Source organism: Microcaecilia unicolor, chromosome 2 (genome assembly GCF_901765095.1).
Source record: "Microcaecilia unicolor chromosome 2, aMicUni1.1, whole genome shotgun sequence".
Lineage (NCBI taxonomy): Eukaryota > Metazoa > Chordata > Amphibia > Gymnophiona > Siphonopidae > Microcaecilia > Microcaecilia unicolor.
Window position 1 is genome coordinate 258,387,341 of NC_044032.1, and position 17,712 is coordinate 258,405,052.

A 17,712-nucleotide genomic window follows, 5' to 3' on the forward strand; every position below is an offset into this window, starting at 1 on the left:
TAATCATGCAGTGCACCAGGGAGGTATCTCTAATTCCTGTGTTAAATAGTTTGCAACTGACCTATTTTCCATAAATGTATTTAATCTGTCTCTGAATCTGGTTATATTCTTTGTCTCTAGTGTCCCATGACAATGAGTTTCACAGGATAGCTGTGCGCTGTGGAAAGAAGTACTTTATTGCATCTGATAATTCTTGTGTTATTATTCATTGTGTCACCAAAATAGTTTCCTGAGAACTGATGTAGTAGGTGTGGGGGGGGGGGGGGGGGGGGGGGAGGAGTAATAAGACTGCCAAGAACAGAGACACCTGGAAATCAGCCAAAAATCCAGACAACTTTTTAATTGAAAAAAATGAATTTTGCCTCCTGAGGGCATACACTTTTACAGGGTGCTGACTGCCAGCCCCCCTACCCAGCTCTTCCTTCTCTCCAATAAATGTATTCCCAAACAAGAATGCCGATAGTTTTCACCAGCAGGGAGAACAGAGTCTATCAACTGGAGTTTAATTTGCTCACTTCCATTTGTTAAAATAATAAAATAAAGCAGCAGCTCTCTCTCTGCTCTTCTCTTTCTTCTCTTGTTCCACTCTATCCCATAGTTGCCCACACTTTTCATCTTATTGACTGTCTCTCCGGCGTGTACGCCCTGATCTTAAGAACTTGTAGAACAGTGTGGCTCTGACATAAAGGTCCTTCTGGATTTCCTTATAAACTTTATCCATGTCTTCCTTAGTCTCCTGCTCTGGAATTATACCTTTGTTGTCTGGCTCCTTACTGGATGGGGACCAAGATGACCTACAATCCTCAAATCTTGTGGTTTCCTGATCCCAGTCATCTCTTTTGTGGTGGTGAGTTTTTGGAAGGAAAAGCCTACCAGCTGTGTGTTCATCTGAGCTGCCTCTCCTTTCAGATCTGACAGGGCTTCCCTTCAGAGTCAGAGCAGCTGAAGTGTTGCCTCCAGTAATTTTAGAAGTTCCTGCTTGGTCTTCCAGGGTTCTGGTATCCTGGAGGCAGTCCTGCAGGAGAGATGGGCTTTCAGGGGGTGTGAAGAAACAGTCTGCACTTTCGTCTGTTGAGGATAAAATGGATGATGAAGAGCTTGTGTTCTTCGGTTTTGGTGCAATTTCTTCACTGGTTAAAAACATGTGTTTTGGGGAAATGGAACTCTGTGATGGGCTTTTGAGATGGAATATCTTGGAGCCACATGGAGACAGCTGGTTCGCCCATTCAAATGAAGGGCAAGCCAACTCTTTAATTGGGCAAAATGACAAAACAGAGTCTGAATTTTCTTCACCAGCCAATGAAAGAGAGTCTGAGAGGATCGCAATGGATGAAGTCAGAGTTTTGGGTGAACTCTTCATACTTTCTGGGATGAAGCACTCCATACTTTGGCTTTCATCACACCTAACTGTGGATTCTGGCATTACAGAAATACTACTACTGCTTCCTTCGCTCAGTGAAGGCGAAGACAATCCTGGGGACTCTGGGCATATGTCTCCTTGGGTTTCTGGCATATCCTGGGTTCCAAATGTTCTTCCATGAGAAGCCAAGACTAGAGTCTGTTGAGATTTTCTTCCTAACACAATGTATGGCTGTGCGTTGGCATACACTTGATTTCTGATGCCACACAGTTCAGAAGATGTCTGAGCATTGAAAAGACTCGCTACCCATTCTGGATCGGGAGCAAAAGGCATATTGCCATGGGAACTTTGCTGCTTACCTTCAGCTTTCTGCAGAAGCTGGGGATCCATCATGGTTTGCACTGGGTTAGTGTATCCGCGAACAGTATCTTCTTTCAGCACTGATGAGTTACTGTGCACCAACATATCTTTCATGAGGACAGGGTTACCCGATACTAGCATGACTTGAGTCAGCATGTTTTCTGTGGACGTGCCAGCACCTTGGTCATTCAGATCTCTGGATTCCACTTTCTGGTACTCCTGATGGGTTTGGTATAAACTGTGCATTGATTTAGGGTCTGGATTCTTTTGGAGTAGCGCTGCTGGACCACTGACAGTTGGCTGATGGTGTGAAGAGTTACCTGCAGAATGATAAAGTTCTACTTTAATCAAAAATATGTCTTGCTGCTGAGCTAGTTCAGAAAGCAGGAAACACTGTATAATGGAACAGTAGCCTAATGGTTAGTGCAGTGGCCTGTGAACCAGGTTCAATTCCCACTGCAGCTCCTTATGACTCTGGGCAAGTCACTTAACCCTCCATTGCCCCAGGTACAAAATAAGTACCTGTATATAATATGTAAACCACTTTGTAACCACAGAAAGGCTGTATATCAAATCCCATCTCCTTTCCCTAAAATTCTTGAGGGGAACAGAAAAAAACAGTAGCTATAACCAAAATATGTTGTATCCTGAAATGAGGCCACAAATGTAATCTGATCAGAGACAATACAGACCAGCACCAAAATCAAGGAACTGACCTCTCCATACTCTGTTATCTTGCTATCATTAGTGCTATTTTGTCATTTTTCTCTTTTATTTCAATCACATCATGTATTAGTTTGACAACACATGTAAAAATTAGTGAGTTATCCAATTCCATGTGAGACTTATTTTAAAGACAGATAAATGGTTTATTGGTGACAAGTATGATTTTTATGTATTTATATTTATTTATTTATTTATTTGGATTTTGCTCACAACCTTTTCAGTAGTAGCTCAAGGTGACTTACATTCAGGTACCACCTCTGTAGTTCTATTACCCCCCCCCCCCCCCCCCCCCCCACTCCATTAAAAAAAATCCTGGATTGGATGCTATGCCAGTGGCTAATCTTTTTTTTTTTTTACAAAGCTTATAGAAAGACTAGTTAACGTCACATTGTCTCCTTTTCTAGAAGGCAAGAGGCAATTGCCAGTGCCAATCTAGAATTTGGACAGGAGACAGTCTTGGAACATGGAGAGATTTTAAGGTATGCTGATGGTTGAGCATCAGTCCTATTGTTCCTGTCAGATTTCATTTCAGAGTTTGATTTGATACATCATAGGATGATGTTGATAGAGTTAGGAGGAGTGGTTTTGTAGTAGTTAGCTTTATTTTTGATAGATAGGTCAGCTTGTATGAATACCATCAAACCCAATGTATTTTTTTTTTGTGGAGTTCCTTGGGGATCTTTGTCCCATTGTTCTTTGACATTTTTTATGGCTTGTGTACATATATTTGTGCAGATGGCATTTGGGTAATTTCCCCTCTGGGAAAAGATAATGACCCAGCTCTATCTCATGCTATTCGGGATCTAAGCACTTGGAGTTAAAATATGGAACTCTACCTATTGCAGCAGACAAGAAGTAGGGAGAGTTGGCTCTTCTCAAGCAATGAAGGGGACGTGTAGATGGATAAGAGTCTTTATTACAGAAAATATCAAAATCGACTCAACACAGCAGCTGTGTTTCGGCGCCTAAGCGCCTGCTTCAGGAGTCTACAAAAGATACAGTAAACATACAAAGATAAAAATACAGTAAAATAATACATATAAAAAGTATACACACATATATAAAAGATATCATAAGATAAAAGTATTGGTATACACATGTATATAAAATATATAATATATATAGTACAGAACATAATATAAAATAAATATAAAAAAACTAATGAAATACAATTGTATATGAAATGTCATATGAGTCAACATAAAATATATGTTTAATAAATATTATACCTTTAAAAAGTTAATTTGAAATAACATCTATGAAGAACACTTTAAATAGGCGCTAGTGAAAATTAAAATCTACTGACCTTATGATGTATTGCTGAAATTGAAAAGAATATTCTTATCAAAACTTTGTACACAAGGGATATTAACCTAACCCTATAGGTTTATTAAACATATATTTTATGTTGGCTCATATGACATTTCATATACAAGTGTTTTTCATTAGTTTTTAATATTTATTTTATATTATGCTCTTTACGATATATATTATATATTTTACACACATGTGTATGCCAATATTTTTATCATATATGATATCTTTTATATATGTGTGTATACTTTTATATGTATTATCTTACTGTATTTTTATTTTTCTATGTATACTGTATATGTTGTAGACTCCTGAAGCAGGTGCTTAGGCGCCGAAACACAGCTGCTGTGTCAAGTCGATTTTGATATTTTGTATAATAAAGACTCTTATCAATCTACACATCTCCTTCATTGTTTGAGAAAGGTCAACTCTCCCCACTTCTTGTCTGCTCTGATTGTTCTCACGTAGGGAACTAGTGCACCTCCACCTTTTTATGTGGTTTTTCTTTTTACTCTCTACCTATTGCCATCAGAACAGAAAACAGCTACCTTAACTTCAGGAAGAAGCTAAAAACCTTTCTCTTCCCAAAGACTGCTTCATAACAATCCATTGACTTCTACCTCCTAGTATCATCCATTATCCTTTCCTATAATGTTTTCGGTCTCATGCATTACACCAGTGGTCTCTAATTGTATTCATACCTCATACTAACATTATCAGCTTTTGTCTCACCTAGAATGTAAACGCACTGAACCCTGGAAAGGAGATATTAGCGGTATACAAGAATTGATTTGAAGTATGATTTCTGAGTGGTTGAGAGAGTGAATGGTGTGGAAAACTGCAAGGGCTGGTTGTGGGTGTGTCAGCAGCAGCAGGTTGCAAGTAAGCACAGGGAATAAGAAAAAGCATGCTTAGGGGTCCTGTCTCTTAAAAAGAACCCAGTTGCATATAGGCTGCACTTACTCATAACAACTTGCTTCCATACTCAGGATCATTGGCTATGGTCTCCCTAGCCTGAAGCTCCTATGTACTTACTCTGGCTCACTTCTATCAACAAGAAAAGATCTACAGACTCTCACTGTCTCCACCTACCTGTTAACCTCACACAATACCTTGTAACCGCCCCCTCTGTTCTATGTAAGCCATGTTGAACCTACCAATAGGTGGGAAAACGTGGGATAAAGATGCAATAAATAAATAAACAAACAAACAACCGGGGAGATGCTGAGGAGAGCATGAGCAGCTCCAAGGTTAAGCCTCTTTATATACAAGGCCAAAATTAACACCTTGTAGAGGCCAGAAGAATGCTCATTGGCTGCCTATTGGTTTCTTAGCACAACTTAATATGCACTAGATTCTTCAGGCTATGAAAAATGTCTTATTGTATCTTGAAAAGTAAGTGCAACAGTACTCCTCTAGGCAACAGCTACAAGCTTCCTATGGAGATTAGGTCAGAACTGAATTATATCTCCTTTTATAAGAAACTGAAGACACAAATTTCCTGTGTCCATAGGTACTGATATATGGGTAGTTCCTCAGTGAGTTTAAGGGGAACTTGGGAGATTTCCTTAGTTGATTTACAGATGGAGGAGAGCCTGTCAGTTTGTGGATAAAATTGAGTTTAGGCTGAGGACTGGTAATTTTAAGAGGCTAATATTGTGGCTGGAAGTGGTTGTTCCTTGTTTTGTTAATTTTATGTTTGTTATATTTTTGTGCATTTTATATAGAAAAATTATGTCTTACCTGATAATTTGCTTTCCTTTGGTCACAGCAGACGAATCTAGAGACTTGTGGGTCATGACCCTTTATCAGCAGGTGGAGATAGAGAGTACCAAACTGAACTCTGCCACAAAGGATGGTATGCTCCTTGGTCAGTCAGTATTTCTCATAACAAAGCAGAAGGAATAATATGGCAAACATTTGTCCCTCCTCACAGAAATGAGGCATAAACCTGTCAACTAGCAGAACTATGAACGAGCAACCACAGCAAGAAACTTAAGTAGAGAAACAAATTGAAATGATATGTCAACCTCTTGAAAAGGTGGAACTCTTGATTTGTCTGCTATGACTAAAGGAAAGAAAATGATCAGGTAAGACATAGTTTTCCCTTCCTTGTCATCAGGTGCAGACAAATCCAGAGAATTGTGGGATATAGCAAAGCAATCCATAAGTAGGGAGGGAATTAGACACAGCCGCGGAAAGAACTGACGCTCTGAAGGATGCCTTAGATCTAGCCAAAACCATAAATTGGTCAAGGTCTGGAAAATTTGTGTCACAAGGACCACATAGGGGACATTCATAGAAGCACCTGGAGGACATATGCCCAAGCAATAGGCGCCTGACTCCAGCGAGTTATGGCTGCATATGAGGCTGCATTGTCCCAAATGGAGACCACCAGGATTAGGAAGGGAGACCATGCCCAGACATCCATTGATGGCCTGAAGGTATCAGAAAGGCCCATAGCAACCATAATATAAAGCAGCAGATGAAAACTCTACACAGAGGTAGAGTTGGGTATACATACAGAGAAGGAGCTGTGCCTCAAAAACCAGGAAGAAGCTGTGGCCTATAGACAGGGATGGAGCCAACTGTACTGGAGCGATACGGAAGGAGCAGAGATGAAGCTATGCTCCATACCCTGAGATAGTGCTATGATTTATATTCATAGATTGACCCTTGCTGATTATCCCAGGTGGAGCTATGTTCATCATTCAGAGATGGAGCTAAGCCCTCCACTCAGAGATGGAGCAATGCTTCCCATTCAGAGAAGGATCAGTGCTTTCCACTCAGAGGAGGTGCTGTGCCCCATATTCAGAGATGGAGCTATGCTCTACAGTCAGAGATGGCACTGTGCCCTACAGCCTTAGATGGTGCTGTGCTCTACCTTCAGAGATGGTGCCACTCTCTATGTGCAGAGAGGGAGATGGGCACTAAATTTAGAGAGAGTGAGAGAGCTTTGCTAGACATACAGAGGTGATACAGATACATTCAGAGATGAAGATGTGGTCTTCATTCAGTGATGGAACTGCATTCAACATGCAGAGATGGAGTAGCACTCACCAGGCAAAAATGGATCTGCGTCTAGGCATAGAAGGCTCAGCATATAAAGATGGAGCAGCACTTAACAGGCAGACATGGAGCTGCGCCCAGTCATCAGAAATCACAAAGGAGCCACCAGGCACAGACGGCCGTGTTCACAGTCAGGACTAGGGCTGCGTTCCATACACATAAAAGGAGAGGTTTACTCATTCAAAAATGGAGCCATTTCAACTGACAGAGGAAACTGGGAACAGCATCCCGAGATGGAACCAAACTGAGACTGGGGCCAATGAAGCACAAGTGGACCACACTAGATATAGTAATGTGGTCACTGGGTGTAGCTAGAACCGTGTTCCACAGCCAAATACCGAGCAGCGCAGCGCAGCATGTGGATAGGGGAAACTGTGCTGTACAGACAGTGATAGAGCCACACTCCATATGTACCAACGGAAGAAGCTCAACAGCCATGAAGAGCCGAATTCTGCCAATGTCATAGAGCAACAAGCTAGCCAAGCAGTAATAGCCATGCACTGAGCTGAAGCTGTCATTGTGAGGCAAAGGCCAACAATGGCCACAGGAACTGACAAAGGCCGACACAGCTGGACCTGCTAACAGTGAAGGAGTGCCTTTAGAAGCAAAAAGACACAACAACACCGCCTGCCCAGCGGAGAGAGGGTACTCGAGACAGCAAGAACCTGATAGTAAGCAGTAGGCAGCGAGGCCAGGCAACCTGCATAGCCCCTGACAGAAGGGTCCAGGAACAGTGGCCATGAAGAGGCCAGTGAAGGTACCAAAAACTGTCTTCCATCGATCAGCAGCAAATAAAAGAAGGCTGCAACCTGCCAGGCAACCAGGGCATCCCACTCAGCACCACCTCCAAGCTGCAAGGCTACAGCATCCCAAAGGCCAATAGTGCAAGCGTTAAATAATCTGAAGGGCAATTACCCATGCCAGATAGGCCCCAAGGTGGCCAAGGAGCATACCGTCCTATGTGGCAGAGTCTAGTTTGGTACTCTCTTTCTCCACCTGCTGGTAGATGGTCATAACCCACAAGTCTTTGGATTTGTCTGCTGCTGATGACAAGGTAATTGATATTTTTTTTCATATTACTATTATTTTTTAATTTGTGCTTGGATGCTATTTTAGGAAGTCATTCTGTCTGGAATGGTGGTCTAGCAATTTTATAAATAAATAAATGTGTCAGTAAAGTTATCTGAAGCTATCCTGTAAGTATCAAATGTACCATGTACTGCATACAGACATACAAGTACAAGCATGCAGACTAGGCTCTGCATTTCGATTAAAATTTTAATTGCGCAATTAAAGGTATGTTATTTATTTATTTTCCCACTGCAGCTCCTTGTGACTCTTGGCACATCACAATCACATGACAATTTTTAATCGAAATGCAGTCCTAAAAAAAATGTAAGAATAAAAAGTAATGAACAGATAAAAAATACAAAATGCAAATTGAAAAATTACAAATTAAGAGCCCTTTTACTAAGCTGCGCTAAAAGACGGCCTGCGTTGTGAGTAGCACATGGGTTTCCCCACGCACTGAGGCCACTTTTAGCGTGGCTATAAAATGGCTGATTTTTCCTTTCTTCAATTAATGGCCACGCGATAATTTCCCAATTAGCATGTGGCCATTAGTGCATGAGCCCTGGCATGTAACCATGTGCTAATCGGTAGGTACACGTCAATGTAGCTGTGATAACCGATCAGCGCTGAGCATGCCTACTGTCCGCCCCCAACACCACCACCCCCAACGCTACAAAATGAAAAGTAATTTTTAGCATGTGGGAAGCGTGTGCAGATGCCAAAACTACCACGGGATGCCCTGAGCATGCTCCACAGTAGTGCATTTTCCTGCACGGTAAGCCCGCATTAGTGCTTACTGTCGCTTAGTAAAAGGATCTCAAAAAAAATCTAAAACAGCATGCAGAATAACTATAAACAGCCTTACAGTTTTCACAGCCCTCTTCATAAAAGCAAGCCTAATGTAGTCACATCCTTATTAATAGATACACAGGGCCCGATATTCAGACTGCAGGAGGGAGCCCGGCTAACTCCCGCGGTCGGTGGTCAGCCCAGATATTCAATGCCGGCTGTTTCCAGTGACTGGCATTGAAAATCCGAATGTTTTTTGACCAGTTTAAATTTAACCAGCCAAGCTGATATTCAGTGCTGGTCGGTTAAGTTAAATCAACCAAAGATATTCCTGCTATTTTGGCAGCCTAATTTGGCCACCAAACTTAGCCGGTGAAACGCTGAATATTAGCAGATAGCTGGCTATATTGCACAGTATAGTCGGTTATCCGCTAAGCGCTAACCAGCAGTATTCAGTGGGGGAAAACTGTCAATCTCCTGCTGAATATTGCTGGAGAGCTGGTTAAGTGCATTTGACCTGGCGGTTAAATTGTTTTAGATATTGGGCAGACACTCTCCAGCTAAGTACAAGGGTTGAAAATTCTAGTGAAGATTCTAGTGCAGTGCAGAAAGCACTGAGTCTTTCCAGTTTGTGCCCAAATACCCCAAACCTGAATGACTCTTAAGACCTACTCCTGCTTCCTTTGCAAAACTGCAGGTCCTGGTGCTGAAAGGGACCCATTTGAGCTTTGTGGGATGTATCTTCCACCACCAGCAGGGCAAAAAGCGTGTCTGAGGCCTGCATTTGGAGCTGCTTCTGAGTGCCTGGTTCTGAACTGTCCTCCATAAACTCTTGGAGCACTGGAACTTCCTCAGGAGAGTAGCTGCAAACACTGGAGAGACCCGGCTGTTGAAGGCAGTAAGGTGAGAGCTGAGAATATTGTTCACACCACACCTGGGAAGAATCCTGACCCAGCTTAGGCCATGAGCCCACCGCATTTTCTTCACACAGTCCCACAGGGTTCAGCTTTGGAGACCCTGCTGCATAAGCAGAATGGTGATATGAGTCTGCCAGTGATGAGGTGGATTCAACTCTATCTGTCTTGCTGGCAACCTGAATAAATAAAGAAGGTTGAGATTCAGGCTTAGAGTCAGACTGCTGAGAAGCTGGACTGGATACCTTGTGGAAGATATGACGTGGACTGGCTTGGTCTTGGATGTCTTGAAAAGGACCAGGGAATGTAAAAGAGTTGCTTGTGTGAAGGGCAGCTGTGGGATATTCAGACTGACTTTCAGCGGCATCTTGTGCTTTTTCATCTACAGACCATGAAAGGGTACAAGTTACCAAGAAAAGAACTCAGATCTTAATCCTGCCTTGCAGAACCCCATACCAAGCTCTAATAATGCACCTCATTCCCCTTCAGCATCCTCTGCTATTCCAGCACTGACACACAAACAACATTGTTAATGCACCTCACTCCTACTCTGTGGTACTCCCTCCTGCTCTAGTACTGAGACCTCCCCGCACAGCTCTCCAGTGCACAGGGTTACCAGACATCCCCAGTTTGGGAGGACTGTCCCAGAATTAGAAGCCTTGCCCCTCCACTGATCCATGCGTAACCTGCATCTGCCCACAAACTGGCTGTTCAGACCTGCCAAGTTCTGCCAAAATAAAGCAGCCCTCACTTCATGCTCTGTCATTGCACCATATTAGTCAGTTCCTCATGCCATGTCATTGAGAATAGAGCTAGCGGGGAGAGATGCATGAGCAAGGAGCTACAGAGCCAACAGGATGAGCAGGAAAATAACCAGGAAGATTGAGATTAACCAATCCAGAGGAGGAGATGCTACAGCCAGCGCAGGAGTCACCAGTGGGAAGAGAGTTATGGCAGGTAGATCAAGGCCTAAAAGTGAAGAGACAATAGAGAGCTAGAGAGCCAGCAAGAAGAGACAGCAGCAGTTGGCAGAATCAGGTTTATGTTTTCTGTTCCCCCACCCCACCCTTCCATCCCAGCAAACAATTTTTGGCCATCCCTCTACACATTTTTTGCTACCAACTGTTACTGCAATTATTTTTAGCAAGCATGTAGAACTTATTAACTTGTGCAAAATGATCCTATGCACATTAATTCATAGGTTGATGCACATTAAATCAATTTTGCATGTACTAAAATGTATAAGATGCATTAATAAACCAAATGCGAGTTAACAAATGCACATCCTTAGACTTTATTTGTGAAAACAATTGCCAAAATGCTGTCTCCAGAAATGTGCCACCCAAAACCTGTGCTTGCTTTACTGGTGCTTAGAGTCAACCCTAACAGCTGGGTCTGTGAAGCTATGTAGCAAGCAGCAGAAGACAAGTCCTGGGAGGGTCCAGGATCAACCAGAGTTGGAGAGGGCCTTGGCCAGCCCAAGGGTATCTGATGCCTAAGGCAGACTTTCAGCCATGCAACACCCCCCTCCCCAATGTCCAGGGGAAGCTTAAAGCCCTCTCCCTCTCCCTCCTACCTGTAGTCCTGCATCTCCTTTTCTCCTGCCCAGAGACCAGTATCTCCCCTCACTATCCCTCCTTAGGTCCAGCATTTCCCCCTCTCCTCTCTTCATCCCCCTTGGCTTCAACACTGCCTCAGCTGATGGAGAATATAATTGTATCCACAAGGAATACAGGAGAAAACCTCAACGAAGAACACAAGACGCAACACAAAATAATGGATGACTCACGATTTTCAAGATGGGAGTAGGAGAAGACAAGTCTTTATTAAGGCGCAAAGTAAGACCCGACATAGGTCCATGTTTTGGCAGACTTGCCGCCTGCCTCAGGGGTCACAGGACTTGGTTGAGTCACTGTTCTATGTACGGTACATTATGTAATACTAGCCGTTGAGCCCGTAAAAACGGGCTAGTATAGGACGAGGGGGGTTTGAAAGGCCCCTTTTCCTCGCCACTGCAAGGCCCCCCCACCGCCGAGCTCTCCGCTGCCCCTCTGAGGTCACCGCTACGGCCCCCCCGGAGTCGCCGCCACCCCTCCACCCGGGCTGGGCCCTCGCTTCGCTATTGAAACAGTGCGGGAACGCAGCACACAGCTCAGATGAGCTGCCGTCCTTCTTTTCTGCCTGTGTCCGGGACACAGGCAGGGAAGGAAGGCCAACGGCAGCACAGCTGAGCTGTGTGCTGCGTTGACACTGTTTCTATAGTGGAGTGAGGGCCCGGCCCGGGTGGAGGGTGGGTGGTGGCGGCGGCGACTCCGGGTGGGGGGAGTGGTGGCAGTGACCTTGGGGGGGGGGTGGGAAGCGGTAGCGACAGCGGTTTCGTCCCTCCCCTTGCGCAGTACAGACCCTCTCTGTCCCACCCCCATCATCACGTATTGACGCGGGGGCGGGAGAGAGAGGGTCTTTACTGCGCATTTGCGAGTGAGTTCGGTCACTCGCCGTTTATATGTTTGATGTGTGCAAATGTATACACAGCAAAAGGATACTGCCAGTGAATGGCAGTTCCATCATAGAGTAGCGAGGTTCAAAGGCAATGCCATCATCAGAAGTAAAAGAGAATATAATGGAACAGAAATCTTGGGGGGTGGGGCAAAGGGCAATAACACAAGTTAGGGGGGTAACAGGACAGAGAGGAGAAGTTACTGGGATAGGAAAGAGACAGGATGTGGCAATAGAATAAGGGGTTAATGTAATAGAGCACAGCTATCAAGTCACACTCATTCAGCCCCTGATGGAAGTAAAATCCAGACTGGCTCAATCTGTCCTCTTTTTTCTGGAGCCAAATGGTAACCCTATCTGACTCCAGCTCACATACCAATGCCCACTCCTTTCACGCATTGAGTGGAGGGAACTTTGGCATGTCATCGGGCAGCACCGATCCCCCAATCGCTACTTCCCATGCCAGCACCACGTTTTAAAATGGTGGCTGCGAATTCTCACGAGACTAGCACGAGAGATCACAGCCACCATTTTGAACTTCAGAGTTAGCACAGGCGGCAACAACTGGGGATTGCTGCTGCCTCATTACTTTTTCATCTTCCTTTCCAAGGAGTTTATCAATCTGAGGGAACACAGGATGAGGAGGGGAATAAGGAGCCAGCGATAACCAGGGCCAAAGTGCCAGACAGCAGGAGATGGAGGAAATAAAAATGCTCTCTGGGTTCTGGGGGTCTGCAAACATGTCTGCATATTATGCAGAGTCCAGCTGTGCTGGGGGCATGTGAAGTGGGAACACGCTTGCCTGGGTGCTATGCAAGGTTCCTCCGGATGCATCGTATGGGACAGTATCCAGCACAACAAAATGCGGGGAAAGGACAGAGAAGAATGTGAGGAGACTGTGTCTAACTGGTACCAGTTTCTGCCCTGGGGAGGGGAAGCTTGCTCCAGCCCTCCCCACCTGCTTCCACTAAATCTGGTTCTAGTATAAAGCCCTTACCCCTCTCTAGTGCTTTCTCAACTTGCCAAGGGCAAGATCAACTTTCAGCTTCATGCAGAAGGGCATTTTAATTTCTGTCCGCATGGTGTTTGTGCACTGGATTGCTATTTAACTACAGCGTTGCCACTGCTAAAATGCATTAGAAGAGGAGAAAATGGAATAGAGGAGGAAAATCGAATATAATATTCCTTCCTGTCTCCTTTCCCTGTGTATACACAGCCATCTGGATCTCTTTCCACTACTCCAAACACACACCCCAACAACCCTGCCCCGGTGTTCTCCCTCCTTCTCCCCTCCCCCACCTTCTAAATTAGCTTCTCTAGGATAAATAACCCAGAATCACCCACAAAAATCCTGTAAACCTTTTATATTTACCTCTAGCATATTACCTTGACTTTCCTCAGTCAATAAATTTTGTAATGTCTGCTCTGCTGAGACAGCATCTTTGAGAGAGTTATCAGATAGCATTCAACTGGATAAAGGGCATTTGAAGCCCAGCCTATGGGGCAGATGGGCCACCAGCAGCTTCACCACTCATAGCGAGTAAAGCACTGATGAAAGATTCTTCCATCAACCCTATTCGTTGCCTGATTATGACATCATAAAAGTCTGACCGGACTCTTCAACCCAGCCAATCCCAAGCCCCCGCATATCAATGCCACATTCATGCATATAGGACCCTCTGGTGCATCATTCTGTGTCTCTCCTTTAATCCCGTCCATGTGGCAATCAAACAGCAAAACTCACAGGCAACATCTGAAAGCTAGGAAAGAAAGGAGGAGAAACATTAATTCCCATTGGAGGAAACAAAATTTAAAGTAGAAGCCCAATTTTAAAACCGGAGCATCCAAGGCCTCAAGATCAGATGTTATTACTGGCTCTCACCATTGTATGATCCCTATAAGACCTCTCTGTCCTGTTTACAGCACACCAGGACCTCACCTCCAACATGAATGTGCTGGTTTTCTGTACCGCCAAATGCATGACTGTGTACTTTAGTTTACCCATCAGAGATCAACTGTCACATTCTTGCCATGCCTTAAACTTGCCCCAGATCCTCCTCAATCTTTTCCACAGTCCATCCTGCTGCAGGTCTCAGCTTTACCCAGGAGACAGACACACGTTTCCTGTTGGGCCCCATGTAAGAGAGAGCACTGAAAGGACCTTCCCCCCCCCCACTCCCCCAACTGATCTCTGTGCCACCTGCCTCCTCTAATCTCTTCCACTTCCACAGGTGTCCAAAGAGACAGAAAAGACAGATAGTCCAGCCAATACTCAGCTCTATTTAACCAGTCAGGAAAGGCTCCTGGACAGTTAAATAACATTTAACCAGTTAAGCGCTAATATTTAGTGTGAGATAGCCAGTTATCTCTACTGAATATTAGCGCATAGCGGCTACCCAGCTATATTGAGTGGTATAACTGGCTAGCCGTGAATATTCAGTGCATTGCCAGCTAAGTTTGGCGGCCAAATTGGACCACCCAGATAGCAGGCCTACCTTTGGCCGCTATAAACTTAACTGGTCAGCACTGAATGTTGACTTGGCCAGTTAAGTTTGAACCGGCCAAAAAAAATGGATATTCAACACCGGTCACAAGAAACAGGCCAGCATTGAATATACAGGTTCAGCGCCAATTGCGGGACTTAGCCAGCCTGCCTCCCACATGCTGAGTATCGGCTGGATTGTGTATACAGAGGGTATAATATTCTCTGTTGCCACACGAGGGTGCTATGTACAAAAAGAATAACAAAGCCTACATGTACAGAACACAGCACAAAAATAAGGCAAAGAAGCAGAGAGAGAGAGAGAGCAGGGGAGCGTACAGCTTACTTGGGGACAAGCAGTTTGTGGTAGGGGTTAGTATAATTGAGAATGTCTTCTTGAAGGGCAGAGTTCACATCCCTGTCTTCACCTCACAGGGAGAAAATCCCAGGGGTCCTTTTACTAAGGTGCGCTGAAAACTGGCATGTGGTAGTGTATGCGCGGTTTTGGACGCAAGCAGATCCATTTTTCAGCGCACCTGTAAAAAATGGCTTTTTTAATTTTGACTGAAAATGGACATGCAGCAAAATGAAAATGATGCACGTCCATGTTGGATCTGAGACCTTACCACCAGCCACTGACTTAGCGGTAAGGTCACACGTGTTAACCGGGCGGTAATGGTCTACGCACATCAAATGCCTTTTACTGCCCAGTAGCGCTGTGTGCCAGAAATAAAACATAATTTTCTGATGCACGTAGTGGACACATGTCAAAAATGAAATTACCGCCTGGGCCATGCGGTAGCCAGGCAGTAACTCGGAATTGGCGCACATTGCGTGGCTTAATAAAAGGGCCCCTCAGTCTTTATCAAAAAGGTCAAAGCTTGGCTCTTCTCCCAAACCTTTAATGGAAGAAGCAAACTAACTCTAGTCACACACACAAAACTTAATACCCGCCGCACATACTGTAGTAGGACTTGCTTATTCACTCCTACCCTAGCTGAGATCATTTCCCTGCACCTTTTTCTGACTCCAAGTGCAAATTTCCTGAAGTTAACCACCCTTATTTTCTGTCTAATTCTTGTTACTCTATCTCACTGCCTGCATATTACTACTACTACTTGACATTTCTAGAGCGTTACTAGGGTTACGCAGCGCTGTACAAATTAACAAAGAAGGATGGTCCCTGCTCAAAGGAGCTTACAATCTAAAGGACGAAAATGTCAAGTTGGGGCAGTCTAAATTTCCTGAGTAGAGGTGTAGTGGTTAGGTGCCGAAAGCGACATTGAAGAGGTGGGCTTTGAGCAAGGACTGAAGATGGGCAGGGAGGGGCCTGGCGTATGGGTTCAGGGAGTTTGTTCCAAGCATGGGGTGAGGCGAGGCAGAAAGGGTGGAGCCTGGAGTTGGCAGTGGTAGGAGAAGGGTACTGAAAGGAGGGATTTATCTTGGGAGCGGAGGTTACGGGTAGAACGTAAGGGGAGATGAGGGTAGAGAGGTAAGGAGGGGCTGCAGATCGAGTGCATTTGTAGGTTAGTAGGAGAAGCTTGAACTTTATGTGGTACCTGATCGGAAGCCAGTGAAGTGACTTGAGGAGAGGGGTGATATGAGTATATCGGTCGAGGCGGAAGATAAGTTGTGCAGCCGAGTTCTGAATGGACTGAAGGGGGGATAGATGGCTAAGTGGGAGGCCAGTGAGGAGTAGGTTGCAGTAGTCAAGGCGAGAGGTAATGAGAGAGTGGGATGAGAGTTTGGGTGGTGTGCTCAGAGAGGAAAGGGCGAATTTTGCTAATGTTATAGCGGAAGAAGCGACAGGTCTTGGCTATCTGCTGGATATGTGCAGAGAAAGAGAGGGAGGAGTCGAAGATGACACCGAGGCTGCGGGCAGATGAGACGGGAATGATGAGGGTGTTATCAACGGAGATAGAGAGTGGAGGGAGAGGAGAAGTGGGTTTGGGTGGGAAGACAATAAGTTCGGTCTTAGCCATGTTCAGTTTCAGGTGGCGGTTGGACATCCGGGTAGCAATGTCGGATAAGCAGGCCGATACTTTGGCCTGGGTTTCCGCAGTGATGTCTGGTGTGGAGAGATAAAGCTGGTTGTCGTCAGCATAAAGATGATAGTGGAAACCATGCGATGAGATCAGGGAGCCCAGGGAAGAGGTGTAGATTGAAAAAAGAAGGGGTCCAAGGACAGATCCCTGAGGAACTCCAACAGAGAGGGGGATAGGGGTGGAGGATGATCCATGAGAGTGTACTCTGAAGGTACAATGGGAGAGATAAGAGGAGAACCAGGAGAGGACAGAGCCCTGGAACCCAAAAGAGGACAGTGTGTCAAGAAGTAAATTGTGATTGACAGTGTCAAAAAGCGGCGGATAGGTCGAGGAGGATGAGGATGGAGCAGTGACCTTTGGATTTGGCAAGGAACAGGTCATTGCAGACTTTAGATAGTGCCGTTTCTGTCGAGTGTACAGGGCGAAAGCCGGATTGAAGCAGATCAAGGATGGCCTGAGAGGAGAGAAAATCAAGGCAATGGCTGTGAATGGCGCGCTCAAGTATCTTGGAGAGGAAGGGTAGGAGGGAAATGGGGTGGTAGTTGGAGGGACACTTACTCTCGGTGCTGTCTGTTAAGATGTTTTAATGTGTCTTGTGTCCACATTGTAAGTAGTACACTGTAACATGCTCTATGGAATTCTATATATGTTGCCTAGCGTTATCTGCTATTTCCAGCACAGAAAAGCTTTATAGTGGAAGCAAGGCATCAAAATGGTCCAGAAATGGCAGACCCACGCAGAACTACACTCATTGCACCTCTTTACAGAATAGCACCTAAGTGTTTCCGCGTGGATCTGTAAAGGCGGTGTAATGATGGGAGGAACATGGGTGGGTCGGGGCGGTCCTTTAAGATGCACACAGTAGAATAGTGTAGATCCATACCCAACTTGCATGCTGGAATTTACACCTGGTTCAGTTGGCCAAAGTTAAGCATGGAGTCACGCTCCGCTCAGTTCTATAAAGGTTGCTCATCCCAGAGTGCCCTTTATAGAATGACGATTTTTCTTTTTTTGGCACCTTAAATTGAATCCAGCTCAATGTGAACTGTTAGTTAATATGACTGCTGTAATTGTCTGTTGCTCATG

General features: G+C 44.8%; 1 protein-coding gene across 1 annotated transcript in view; it reads right to left on the bottom strand.

The window, feature by feature from the left end:
• Nucleotides 1-325: 325 nt before the first annotated feature.
• Nucleotides 326-17,712, bottom strand: part of LOC115462007 — a 33,967-nt gene continuing 16,580 nt past the window's right edge. The window contains exons 3-4 of the mRNA XM_030192054.1: nucleotides 9,362-9,985; nucleotides 326-2,040 (exon numbers count right to left, since the gene is read on the bottom strand). Coding sequence (XP_030047914.1) covers nucleotides 617-2,040; nucleotides 9,362-9,985 — 2,048 coding nt within the window. The 3' untranslated portion in view covers nucleotides 326-616. The remainder of the gene's footprint in view (nucleotides 2,041-9,361; nucleotides 9,986-17,712) is intronic.